Source organism: Serinus canaria, chromosome 25 (assembly GCF_022539315.1).
Source record: "Serinus canaria isolate serCan28SL12 chromosome 25, serCan2020, whole genome shotgun sequence".
NCBI classification, from domain to species: Eukaryota; Metazoa; Chordata; class Aves; order Passeriformes; family Fringillidae; genus Serinus; species Serinus canaria.
In genome coordinates this window covers 12,390,395-12,403,955 of record NC_066338.1, presented here as the reverse complement: position 1 = coordinate 12,403,955, position 13,561 = coordinate 12,390,395, and the positions used below count along the sequence as shown (strand labels likewise).

At 68.4% G+C, this 13,561-nt stretch overlaps 1 protein-coding gene across 1 annotated transcript; it reads right to left on the bottom strand.

Moving 5' to 3' along the window:
- Nucleotides 1–620: 620 nt before the first annotated feature.
- On the bottom strand, nt 621–13,258 carry IGSF9 (immunoglobulin superfamily member 9). Its single transcript, XM_050984286.1, is given in 21 exon segments — nt 621–1,176; nt 1,269–1,319; nt 1,322–1,413; nt 2,069–3,295; nt 4,120–4,165; nt 4,313–4,483; nt 4,893–4,977; nt 5,051–5,301; nt 5,375–5,550; nt 5,625–5,748; nt 5,840–5,990; nt 6,331–6,447; nt 6,525–6,665; nt 7,150–7,292; nt 7,399–7,544; nt 7,692–7,833; nt 7,938–8,055; nt 8,210–8,361; nt 8,480–8,632; nt 12,347–12,538; nt 12,936–13,258. Coding segments are annotated over 21 exon segments (3,924 nt in total). The 5' UTR covers nt 12,988–13,258; the 3' UTR covers nt 621–982.
- Between the last annotated feature and the right edge of the window lie 303 nt (nt 13,259–13,561).

The following is a 13,561-nucleotide window of genomic DNA, read 5'->3' as shown; positions in this document are numbered from 1 at the left end:
GGGGACATGGGGGGTGTGGCAAGGGGACACGGGGTGGGTGTGGCAGGGGGACACAAGGGGACATGGGGGGACATGGGGTGGGTGTGGCAGGGGGACACAAGGGGACATGGGGGGACATGGTGGGGGGGGGTGACAAACGTTCGTGACCGGACTCGACCCGCGCCGGAGCCCACGCGCGAGCCCCCTCGGTGACGTCATCGCCGGTCCCCGCCCTCCCGGTGACGCGCTCCCGCGCCGTGGCCATATAAGGGCATGAGCGCGCGGGCCACGCCCCTCGGGCGCGCGCGGGGCCTCCGCCAGGCCCCGCCCACCTCCCGAGGGAGGGGGAGAACCGAGGGAGGGACACCGGAACCGGGAGGGGGAGGGGGGGGGCTGAGGAAAGCGGGAGGGGACAGGGACATTGGGGAGGGGACAGGGATGGCGGCCACCCGGATAGGATGGGGAGGACAGCGATGAGATGGCGGGAAAATCCCATGGGGGAGGGGGGACACGGAGAAAATGGGGAGGGGTAGCGAGAAGATGGGGGGGGGACACCCCAAGGGAGGAAGATGAGGGGGGGCGTGAGGAAAATGGGGCTGGGAGGAAAACGTGGGGGGACACGAGAAGATGGGGGGGTACCAGGAAATGGGGGTGGGGGTACCAGAAAGATTGGGGGGGGTGGGATTGATAGGGCGAGGCCGGGAAGATGCGAGTGGGGAAAGGGGAGAACTGTGGCCAGAGGATGAGGAAGATGAGGACGATGAGGACACAGGAGAATGGGGGAGCCTGCACAAGGCACGGAGAGCGGGACGAGGTGGGAGGGGGACACCGAGATGATGGAGGGGGGGGTTAGGATGGAATGGAAGACATGGGACAGAGGGGTGACGTGGAATCCGGGATTCCTCGGGGATCCCCCCGCCAACAGGAGCCAGAGCTGCTCTCACGCCTCTTTATTCCCCCCCCCCGCGCCCATCCTTTCACCCGGGGGGGGTCCCGGGGGTCCCTAGAGCAGCGTGGCCACCTCGAAGCGCTCCGAGCAGCACCCGCGGGCGCCCACCCTCTGCCGCCGCTGCTGGGCCCCTTCCCTGCGGCGCCGCGCCCCCAACCCCTCGGGCCGGGGGGTCTGGCCACGCTCCGGGGGACCCCCCGTCCCCAACGCCTCCGCCGACACCGAGCTCACCGGGGCCGAGCCGGGCTCTGCGGGGAGATAAGCAGCGTCCGGCCCCGCCGCGGCACCCGCCGGGGCGGCCACGGGGCTCTGGGCACGGGGGTGGGGGGGCCGCACTCACGGTGCCGCTGCAGGTCCCGCAGCGCGATGGAGGAACCGGGCCGGGCCGGGCCGCGCCCCGGTAAAGCTGCAGCGCCTCCAGGAGCTCCGATTCCAGCGCGAACTCCGCGTCCCACTCGTAGTTCTCGTCCACCGAGGTGTTTCTCCTGCGGGGAGGGGGCGATGGGCATGGCCGGAGGGGGTGAGACCCCGGGGGTGGGCTCCAGGGGAGACCCCCAAAAAGTGAAACCCTGGGGATGGGTAGGAGAGGCCAGGGATGGAGCTCAGGGCAGACCATGAGGTGTTGGATGCCAGGGCAGATCCTGGGGTGTCAGATGCCAGGGATGGGCATGAGACCCCAAAATCAATGCCAGGAGAGACCCCAAAAGGTGAAACCCCGAGGGATGGCTGTGAAAGCCTGGGGATGGGTAGGAGAGGCCAGGGATGGAGCTCAGGGCAGACCATGACGGGTCAGATGCCAGGGATGGGCTTGAGACCCCAAAATGAATGCCAGGAGAGACCCCCCCCGAAGCCCCAGGTGCCCCGGGATGGGTGTCAGGGGCAGATGCCAAGGCCACATCCCAGGGATGAGCATCAGGGACATCACCCCGAGGAATGTGGGGACACAGTGGGGATGCTGGGGGAGAACTGGAGTGGTCCCTCGGGACAGGGACACAGGGGGGTGTCCCCAGGGCACTGCAGGGCTGCCAGGCAGCCAGGTGGCTCCGTGCCAGGCCGCCCCGTGCCAGCTGGGCTGGGACAGGCTCGGAGCTGCCCCAGCACGCTGCAGGAGCTCATCCCAGCGCCCTGCCCATGGCTCACCTCTTCCCGGCGCCAGCATCCGTCCTGCCCCGTCCCTCCTCTGCTGCCGAGCCCCCACTGTGCCAGCTGCCCCCGTCCCCGACGGGAGTGCCCAGGAAGGTGCCACCCAGAGACGGTGCCAGCGAGGGGGGCCGCAGGAAGGATCCGCTGCCCCGGCCGCTGCTCTGGCTGGTCAGGCTGCCCCGAGGGAGCTTCTCAGGGGCTGCAGCGTCCGGCGGCCGCCCCGGGGTCTCAGTCCGGAGATGTGGGGCCGGTTGGGGGGGCGGCCCGGGGCTGGGGGAGCGGGGCCAGGAGGGGGAACCGGGCAGCGAGGCCTTGGCGGGGCCCAGGGGCAGCCGGGGGGGCTGAAGGAACGCGGCGGTGACGGGAGGGGAGGTGGCGTTGGCACTTGGGTCAATGCAGTCCGGGCACAGCGTCCGCCCCGGGCGCGGGGGGCTGGCGGGGGGCTCCGGCCGGGCACCGGTACCGGGGGGCTCCCCCTGCTCCTCCGGGGAGGGCCAGTCGCCGTCCACACACATCTCCTTGAAGAAGGGCAGGCTGAGGTACTGCAGGATGCCGCTGATGGCCGGAGGGGCGGGGGTCGCCGGGGGGCCGCTGGCCGGTCGGGGGGAGCCCTGGCGGGGCGGTGAGTCCCGGGGGGCGCCGTGGCGGGGCCGGGGGGGCTCCTGGACGGCGCTGTAAGGCAGGGTGGCGGCGGCAGAGGCCACGGGGCTGACGTCGGTGATGCTCAACGCCACGGCCTCGTCCACGGGGCTGCTGCTGCCGTAGCCGAAGTAGCGGCCGTGGCGGTGCCCGGAGGCTCGGGAGCCCCGGCGGGGCTGCCCCGCGGGCTGGGGGCGCAGCGAGACCCCCCTGTGCCACACGGGCTCGTCGTCTTCCTCTTCTTCCTCCTCGTCCTCGTCATCCTCCTCCTCCTCCTCGGCGGGCAGCTGGCGGTAGGGCTGCCGGGGGTCCCGCGGAGGCTCCGGCTCTGGCTCCGGCTCCGGCTCCGGCCGCGGGTCGGTCTCCAGCACGAAGCGGCCGTCGGGGCCGCGGCAGATGCGCTCCAGCGGGACGTGCTCCCGCCCGTGGCTCTCGTAGGCGGGGTAGGGGGAGCCGGCGATGCTCAGCCCCAGGCTGGTGCCGGCTTTTTCACCCCACAGCAGGCTCCGGTGCAGGCTCCGGCACGGGGATGGCTGCAGCTTCAGTTTCACCGTGCTGGCGGGGCTAGCAGGGCCACGAGCATTGCTGCAGGGGAGAGGCAGCAGCTGCAGCACCTCCAGCTGTGCTGCCAGACCCTGCTCCTGCATCTCCTGAGCTTTTCTCCGGGTAAAACTGCCCGGAGGGAGCACGCCAGGAGAGCACCCCGCTCCTAACACACTTGGGCAGGGTGTGGCTGTCCCCAGCCTGTCCCTGTGCCCCCAGGTGGTGGCAGAGGGATGATGAGGAGCGCGGTGGGATGGGACAGGGATGGGAACATGGCATGGCCAGGAGTAGGATAAGGAGGAAAAGGGATGGAGGGGAGCATGACGTGGAGAGGGAGGAGAGTGTGGCATGGCCAGGAGTGGGATGAGAGGCAGCAGGATTTGGGGGAGTGGGAGCCAGAGGTGTGACATGGCAGGAGTGGGGTAGGGAGGGAATGGGATGTGGAGGAGCCTGGCATGGCGAGAGAGGGACAGGGAGTGTGGCATGGCATGGCATGGCATGGCATGGCATGGCATGGCATGGCATGGCATGGCATGGCATGGCATGGCAGGGAAGGAGTGGGATGGAGGGAGCAGGACAGGAAAAGAGTGGGATGGAGGGAGCAGGACAGGAAAGGAGTGGGATGGAGGGAGCAGGATAGGGAAGGAGTGGGATGGTGGGAGCAGAACAGGGAATGAATGGGATAGAGGGAGTAGGACAGGGAAGGAGTGGGATGGAGGGAGCAGGACACGGAAGGAGTGGGATGGAGGGAGCAGGACAGGGAAGGAGTGGGATGGAGGGAGCAGGACAGGGAAGGAGTGGGATGGAGGGGCCATGGCAGTGACACAGCAGGACAAGGCAGGCAGCGTGGCAATGGCGTGACTTACTGTGGAGGTGGAAGCTTCTTGCTGGGGGAGAAGACGAGTGGTGGATCTGGAAGGCCATGAGAACACAGGGGGATCACACGGCGAGCAACTCAAAACGTGATGAGGAGGAGGAGGAGGAGGAGGAGGAGACGGCGGCACCCACTCGGTCCCCACCCCGGCTGGCCTGTCCCCTGTCCCCTGTCCCCGGGGGTACCTTGGCGGCGCTTGCGGACGCGCGCGGCGCGGCGCCGGTTCATGATGCAGGCGGCCATGGTGCTGAAGATGACGGCCACGCTGAGGAAGCAGATGCCCCCGATGACCCCTGCCAGCACCGGCTGTGGCAGCAGCTCCGGCAGCTGCGTGCGGGACGGGTACACCTCCATCCCTGGCACACACAGGGCACCCCATCAGGCTGGCACAACCCCCCTGGTGTCACCACATCGTGGGGACACAGCAAGGGCTCAGCTCTTGCCCCACCAGGGCTGCTCTGCCCTTGGGGGGACCCTGGCACACACAGGGCACCCCATCAGGCTGGCACATCATGGGGACACAGCAAGGGCTCTACCAGGGCTGCTGTGCCCCCTGCCATGGGCACCAGGAGAGGGGATGCTCTGCTCCCTGAGGCTGAAGCCACTCTGGCTGTTGCCTCAGCTTTAGCCTTGGGGCTCCTGCTCTGCCCATGCCCTCAGTTTAGCAGCAGGGACATGGGGGCAGCACGAAGGGGGGGTTGTCCCTTGGGAATCTGGATGTTTCCCACCTCTGTCCTCTGTCCCCAGGTGACAGCCCAGCCTCACCTGCCGTGGACACGTTCACCGTGTTGCTGGGGTCGCTGATGTAGCTGCCAGCAAAGGCCACCAGTCGGAACTCATAGAAGGCGTCCTGAGGAAGGACACGGGGCCGTGAGCCACCCTGCCACGGTGCCCACCGAGCCCTGGCACCAGCCACACCTCACCTTGATGAGCCCTGGCACCAGCACCTGGGTGTCAGTGCCGGGGATGGAGCGCTCCAGCACCTCCCAGCCGCCCTTGTCCTGCCGCAGCTCCAGCGCGTACCCGCTCAGGGCCACCGAGGCACGGGCAGGGGGGTGCCAGCGCAGCAGGACCCCCCTGACAGTCTCGTTGGCAGTCAGAGCCCGGGGTGGGGACAGGAAGACGTGCACAGTCATGGCTGGTGGCTCCGGAGGCACTGTGGTCACTGGGAAGCCTTGAGGAGAAAGCAGAGGTTGGCACCAGGTGGGTACCTGGGCACAGGGGGTGTTTTGGGGAGCTGCCCTTACCCCTGGGCACGGAGGTGACGATCTGGCTGAAGGGGCCACTGCCCAGCTTGTTCTGGGCCAGGACGCTGAACTGGTAACTGGTGTCTGGCTGCAGGTTCTCCACCAGAAGGTGCTGAGCCCCCGCTGGCACCGACAGTGACACCCAGTCGTGGTGTGCCCGCGGTGGGTACCTCACCCTGGGGACAGGAGGGACCCATGAGAGGGAGCTGAGGTCCCTGGGGAGGGGGACACGGCGAGGGTGGGCACTCACAGAGGGGTGTACCAGACGCTGAACCTCTGGAAGTAGCCTCCATCAAAGCCTGGCTCCCAGGAGATGTTGGCTGCCAGCAGCAGTGGGAGCACGGAGACATTGGTGACAGCGTGGGGACTGGTACCTGGCAGGCAGCAGTGTCACACCAGGGGACTTGGACCACCTTTTCCAGCACATTGCCCACCCCAGGACCATCCCAGTGACGGGCAGCTCACCCAGTACATGGACAGAGGTGGCAGTAGTGACACTGGCCACCTGGTTGGTGGCCGTGCATTCCCAGACTCCGTGCTGCTCCTTGATCAGGGGGTGGAGGACGAGGCTGCTGTTCCCATCCACCTGGGCACTGCTCTTCCCCACGCTGCCCACCTGTAGGGCACAGACACCCTGATGGGGGGTGCCACCAACCTGCCCCCTGCAGGGCTGGGACCGTGACACTGCCACACTGGGGACAAGGGGACATGAAAAGGGGGAGGTTTGGAGGCCGAGGGGAAGGGTTTTTCCAAATCTTAGAGGACAGCCAAGCAAAGTGACCTCAGACCCTTCAGGAACCATGTGATGGGACCCCAGTTTGGGATGGGACTCAGTGGGGACAGGGACACAGCCCCAGGAGTGGGGTAGGGACAAGAAATGATGCCCTGGAGGCCAAAAGCAGTCTCTGTTCCTGGGGGAGGGGGCTCAGCTGACCCCCCAAAGCAGCAGCCCCTACCTTGACCCAGCTGATGGTGGGTGGGGGATCCCCTTGAGCCACGCAGGGAATCACCAGCTCCCGGCCCACCTCCTGGAAATATTCCTCCTTGGGCCGCACCGTGAAGGCAGGAGGGTCCTGCAAGGCAGAGGGGCAGTTTGGGGGGGCTTTGAGGGGGTGCAGAGCCAGGATGGGGACCCCGAGGGGCTCCTCACCTTCAGCAGGACCCGCGTGGGCCGGGACTCGCCGGCGGTGCCGTAGCTGTTGTAGGGCGTGCAGCGGTACAGCCCCAGCGCGTCGTCGTTGCCCGTGGCGACGACGATGGAGCCGTCGGGACGAAGGGACCAGCCGGGGAGCTGGGAGAGGGGAATGGGTGAGGAGGAAGGATTTGGGAAGGAGCTGGGAGAGGGAAATGGGTGAGGAGAAGGATTTGGGAAGGAGCTGGGAGAGGAAAGGATGAGCAGGATGGGTTTGGGAAGGAGTTGGGAGAGGAAAGGATGTACAGGAGGGATTTGGGAAGGAGCTGGGAGAGGGGAATGGTGAGCAGGAGGGGTTTGGGAAGGTGGGAAGGAGCTGGGAGAGGAGAATGGGTGAGCTGGAGGGATTTGGGAAGGAGCTCGGAGAGGGGAATGGGTGAGGAGAAAGGATTTGGGAAGGAGCTGGGAGAGGAAAGGATGAGCAGGATGGGTTTGTGAAGGAGCTGGGAGAGGAGAGGATGAGTAGGAGGGGTTTGGGAAGGAGCTGGGAGAGGAAAGGATGAGCAGGATGAGTTTGGGAAGGAGCTGGGAGAGGAAAGGATGAGCAGGAGGGGTTTGGAAAGGGTGGTGGGAGTGGCCATACCTTGTCCAGCTCCAGCGGGCGCCCGTCCCTCGTCCATGTGACGGAGAGCAGGGGCGGGTTGGCCCTGGAGGGGCAGCGGATCACGCCCCGCATGCCCTTGGGCAGGTGAGTCTCCGGCAGCATGGTGGTCACCTGCGCCGGGTCTGCGGGGACACACGGGGCTGGGGTCCCCATGGAGCACCCCTGTTCCCACCACAGCCCCCACAGCAGGGTTCCCCACGGCCTGGGGGTGCAGGAGGGGGGTCTTACAGAGCACTGTGAGGAAGGCTGAGGCAGAAGGTGGCTTCCAGAGCCCGTTGCTGGGGGTGCAGGTGTATTTCCCAGCGTCGTCCGGGGTTGTTCGCTGCAGCAGGAGGCTCCCGTCCACCAGGACACGGACCCGAGCCTGGAGGTGGCTGGGAAGGGATGGCACAGCAGGGAGTGGCACAGTTGGCACTGTCCCTGCTGCCCTGGGGTGATGGATTTGCTCCCAGCACACACCCAGCCCGTCCCTGGCACTTGAGGGCACAGCAGCCCCGGTGCCATCCCTGTTGGTGCCATACCTGAGGTGGAAGACGTTGCTGCTGCCCTGAAACCAGGTGTAGGTGAGGTTCCCTGGGTATGCCTCAGCCTGGCACGCCAGAAAGGCATCTTGGGAGATGTTGACAGTGACATTCTGGGGTGGCACCACGATGATGGGTGGCCCTGGGGTGAGGGGGCAGTGAGGGCTGGGCACAGGGGATGCCCCCCCCCTCAAAAAACCCACCATGCCATGGCTCCCTGTGTGTGCCCAGCCCACCTGTCCTTACCCTGCACGAGCACACGGGTGGTGTGGGTGACAGTGCCCTCCTTGCTGGAGGCATGGCACGTGTAGGTGCCTGCGCTGGCACGTTCCACGGTGGCAATGCTCAACGTCCCGTTGCTCACCTGCAATGGCACCGGCTGTGACACGGCCACCAAGGGACAACGACCTGCTCAGGAACCGGGTGGTGGCAGCAGGGAGGTGCCACCACACTGGGGATGGGCGGCAGAGCCTGGCCACACCCCACCAGAGGGGTGACCAGGGGTTTGTCACCCTCACCTGCACCGTGTCCCCGCTCTGGACAGGCAGGTCGCTCCTCTTCCAGGTGACAACAGGCTGGGGGTTGCCGACAGCCCTGCAGGTGAGGCTCAGTGCAGCCTGGTCCCGCACCTCTACGAAGGCAGGGGGGGTCTCCAGGAAGGTTGGGGGTGCTGGAAGGCAAATCCAGATCCAAACCCTCACCCTCAGATCCGGTTTAACTCAGTGTGGAAGCCCAGCGTTTCCAGTGCCAGCCCTGGCAGAGCAGCTGAGGGTGGGACGGGCCGGTACCGTTGACGGTGAGGTGGATCCAGGTGCCGTTCTGGAAGTCGGCGTCGGTGCTGTGCCGGTCGAGGAAGAGCACCCGGCACTCGTACCAGCCCTGGTCCTCGGCACGCAGCAGGTCCAGGCGCAGCGAGGCACCTTCCTCCAGCCGCACACGACCTGTGCCACCGGCAGCGGCTCAGGGACAGCCACGTCCCCGGGTCACATTCTCCCCCGGGCCACTCTAGCCCCGGGTCACGCCCTCCTCGGGCCACCCCCTCCCTGGGTCACCCTTCCAGGTCACCCCTCCTCGCCAGGTCACCCTCGCCACCCCCCCGGGTCCCCCTCTGGGCCACCCCCCAGCCCCACTCCGGGTCACGCCCTCCTCGAGCCACCCCCTCCCTGGGGTCACGCCCTCCTTGGGTCACCCCCTCCCTGGGGTTACCCCTCTGCCAGGTCACCCCCTCCCCGGGCCACCCTAGCCCGGGTCACGCCCTCCTCGGGCCACCCCCTCCCTGGAGTCACCCCTCTCCCGGGTCACCCCCTCCCTGGGGCCACCCCTCTGCCAGGTCACCCCCTCCCTAGGGCCATCCCCTCCCCAGGGTGCCCACCCACGCTGGCACAGCAGGGGGCTGGGAACGGCGGTGCCAGCGACATTCAGCACTACACCCATGGGTGACAACGGAGAGAAGGCGACAATGGCTCTGTCCCCCGCCCTCGCCCGGGGTCCCCCAGCACGGCGGGTCCACGCACTTCGAGCATCGCTGGTCCCAGCACCCCTCCCACGACCCCTTTTCCCCCTTCCCGAGGACTCTCCCTCCCCCTGGGAGCCCCCCCAGCGCTCTCACCCTTAGGAGCCCTGCTAAGCCCCGGCACCCTCGCGGCACGGGGGGGGGGGGGGGGTCACGGTGAACCCCCGCAGCTTCCCGGGGGGGACACGGTGACCGGGGCTCCCCCAGGCCGTGGGGTCCTCGCCAGCCAGCCCCACGCCCCGCGGCCTCTTTGATGAGGAGAGGGATAAGGGCCGAAGCGAAGCGAGAGCGAACAGAGCCCGTTAATCCCCCGGGCTATTATCAGAGCCATAATCGGCTCAGGGTGCAGTGGGCAATTGGCTCAGCCCAGACTGGGGTGCGCGGCCAGCGGCCCCAAACGAACGCTCTGGCACCCCCTGTCCTGGACACCCCCTGTCTGGGGCACCCGCCATCCTGGGCATCCCCTTCTCTGAGCACCCACCATCCTGGGCATCCCCTTCTCCGAGCACCCACCATCCTGGGCATCCCCTTCTCCGAGCACCCACCATCCTGGGCATCCCCTTCTCCGAGCACCCACCATCCTGGGCATCCCCTTCTCCGAGCACCCACCATCCTGGGCATCCCCTTCTCCGAGCACCCACCATCCTGGGCATCCCCTTCTCCGAGCACCCACCATCCTGGGCATCCCCTTCTCCGAGCACCCACCATCCTGGGCATCCCCTTCTCCGAGCACCCACCATCCGGGCATCCCCTTCTCCGAGCACCCACCATCCTGGGCATCCCCTTCTCCGAGCACCCAGCATCCTGGGCATCCCTTTCTCCGAGCACCCACTGTCCTGAGGACCCCCTTCCGTGGGCATCCATCCTCCCCTGCCACCCCGGGCACCCCCGGGCCACACCAGGTGACTTTGCTCCGGGACACCACAGTAAGGACACGGCACCGGCAGCACCGGAGCAGCGCCCACGATGCTCCATCAGCATCCCAGGACCTGCAGCTTCCCGGGGGTTCCCGCCACGGAAAGTTTTGGGGAGCCCCGTGGGCAGCCCCACCCGATGTCACAGACGGTCCCCACGCAGTGCCCGAGGCACCGGAGCCCCGGCTGGCAGCGGGATTGGGATTCCGTGTCCCGCCAGACGAGCCCGGCAAGGATGAGGATGAGGAGGAGTGGCAGGAGCCGGGCAGGCGGGTTTGGGCACCGAGATCCGCCCTGAGCCGTGCGAACCCCGCACACGAACACGTGCAAACCTTTCCCGCAGCGCCCAGAGCTGTCTCCCACCCCTCTGCCTTCACCCCACAGCTGTGGGACGAGGGGTCCGCCAGCCCTGCCTCCCACGCCGGGTCCTGGGAAGTGGGACAGCTTTGGGAAGCTCTGGGAAGCTTTGGGAAGCTCCAGCAGCTGCCAGCCCCCAGCCCCAGGCACGGCGGGAGCAGCCGGCTCCCGAACAAAGGTCCCTTTGGAAGGGATCAGAGCAGCCTGGGGACGCCCCTCAGCCTCCCCCTAATCCCCCTGTGCCGGCCCCAGCCCCCTCCTCCTCCTCCACCGCCCTGCAAAAACAAAACCCTGTGGCCCAGCATCCCCCCGCGCCTGGCAACCGACATTCAGAGGGACACAAAGGGGGGGGACACAAAGGGGGCTGCAGCCCCCGCCACGCGGCCAGAGCCGGGGAGGGGGGGGGCTGAGCCAGCCCAGAGACCACCGACCCTCTTCCAGGGCAGGGGACAGCGGCCCGTGTCACCGTGGGTGGCGGTGGCACCCAGGGGAGAGCAGACCCCATCCCATCATCCGCTGTCACAGAAGGAGCTGCAGCCCACCCTGTCCCCTGGACCCCCCCCGATCTCCCCAGGAGTGACACTGGTGACAGCAGCGGTGACACCTGATCTGATCCACCTGGGAAGCGACGGATGGAGGTGTGGGGGGGGCTGGCATCGCCCTGCACCCACCCACCTCCCCTGCCCTTTTCCCAGCACCCATCCCTTCCCAGCCGATGGAAAAACAAGAACAAGCCGCGCCCGCTGCCATGGCGACGGCCACCAGCCCCCCTGCCCACCCAGCTCGCCCTCATTCCAGCCACCAGCCCCTTCCCCCAGCGCTGATCCCAATCTGCTCCCGCAGCCCCCGGGGACGAGGGGACACGGGGGAGGGGAGGGGGGCGGCGGGCAGGGCACTGCCAGCCCCTTCCTGGGTAACCGGAGCCGCGGCAGCCCCGGGGCCCCTCGGCGCTCAGGTAACAGGAGCCCAGCTCCGACCTCCTGGCAGAGCAGGTGCCTTGTCCTGCCCGCGGCGTTCCTTGTCACCGCTGGTCCCCAAGAGCCAAGGCGGAGCTGCTGAAAGCATCCCCCGGGCAGCAGGAGAGTTGGGTGTCCCAGCCGAGGTGATTTTTAGGCAGGGTGCAATTTTAGCAGCAGGGTTTGAGTCGTGATCTGGTGCCCCGAGGAAGGGTTGGAGCACGGATTTTGGCACAGAACGCCGGGGTTTGGGCTCAGCCCAAATCACCAGCCCTCCGCATGCCCAGGGGACACTCCTGTGGCCTTCCCCTCGTGCTCTCAGGGATCCTCTCGCTGGGATTCCTCTGGCTCTGCCACCGCTCACTTTAAATACCCGCTAAAGCAGCCAATATCCCCCTCCCACGCCCAGCCCGTCCCCGGCCCAGCTTTGCTCCAATTAGCAGCTCCCCCGAAATCCCCTCCCCAGCCTCAACCTTCAGGCGACCCGCACGGGCCGAGGCAGCGCCCGCAGCCCCCGGGCACCGGGCACCCGGTGGCACCGGCAGGGCTCGGCCGTTCCACCCTGAGGGAGATGCTCCTGCAGACCCGGGGGTGGGTTTGGGGGGCTTCTCCCACATTTCACCCTCTGGGGATCCCTCACGCCGCCAGGCTGGGCAGGGATCCGTGTCTCCTCTGCCAGCTGGGCACCTCCATCCCTCCTGCCATCCCTGGGGACGGCGATTGGCACTCACCTGCTGTAGGGACCTCCCTGCCCACCCCCGAGACCCCCGGAAGAGCCCCCCACTTCCCCGGGAGTGGGTTTAAGGTGGTCCAACACCAGCAGCACCCGGTTTGACCGAAGCACAGCGAGCAGAGACACGGGACAGCCCACGGGGGTCCCGGGGAAACCCCGCCCGCCCCGTCCCCGCCACTCACCCGCGTACTCGGGGTCCACGCGCGGCGAGTAGAGCCCGAACTTGATGAAGATGGGGAGGACGAAGCCGAAGCGAACCCACTCGATCACGTAGAGCGGCGGGCGCGCCTCGTGTGCGCCCAGGAGCCCGCAGCCCAGCACCGCGCTGCCCCCGACGCGCCCCACCACGGCCCGGGGCTCGCTCCGGTCGCTGCCTGCGGGACCGGCACCGGGCCACGGGTGAGACGGGACACACCGGGATGAACCGGGATGAACCGGGATGGGGGCGGGACAGCACGGGACACAGCAGGACCCTTCCCCTTGCCCACGGAAACCCCCGCCCCCGCCTCTCCGGGACCCGGCGCTGACCAAACCGCGACACACCGGGACACACCGGGACCTTCCTCACGCCCCCGGAGCCCCCCGCCCCCGCTGTCCCCAGCTGTCCCCCGCCTCCTCCCGCTTCCCGGGCACCAGGCACTGGACAGACCGGTCCCGCCGGGACACACCGGAACACACCGGGACCCTTTCCCCGGCCCCGAGCCCCGCGGCCCGGCACCGGCCAGACCGGCCCCGCCGCCCCCCCCTCCGCTCCCCGGGGCGGCCCCTCACCCCCGGCTCCGGCGAGCAGGCTGAGGACGGCGGCGCGCAGCCACCACCGCATAGCCCAGGCCCCCCCTGCGGCGGTTCCCGCGGCGTCACCGGGGCCCGAGGACCGGCGGGCTCGGCCGGGCAGCCCCGGGGGCACCGGCCCCGGGCGGGGGGCGCGGGGGGCTCCGCGTCCCGCCGCTCCTCATGCCCGGCCGGCCGCGCTTGGCAGCGCTCGGCTCTTCCCGGCTGCTTTCGGCTCTTTCCGGCTCGGTTCGGGTCCGTCCGGGTCCGCTCGGCTCCGGCCGCCGCCGCCGGGCGGCCGCAAACAAACCCGCGACGGCGGGAGGGGCCGCCCCGGCCACGCCCCCCGCCGCCCGTTGCCGCGGCGACAGCCAATCAGAAAACGCCGCTCAGCGCTTCTGGAGGCGGCCAATGGCGGAGCGAGGCAGCGGGGAGCGGGGGATGCTGGGAAATGTAGTACCCGGAGAGGGGCAGGGGGACAGGGGGGCTTCTGGGGTGACACGGAGGGGGATATGGGGGCGAAGCGAGGGGGACAGGGCGGGGACACAGGGGGGATCATGGGTGGGACCGGGGGAAGCTCGAGGGGCTACAGGAGGGGCACCTAGAGGGAGGACACGAGTGGGACA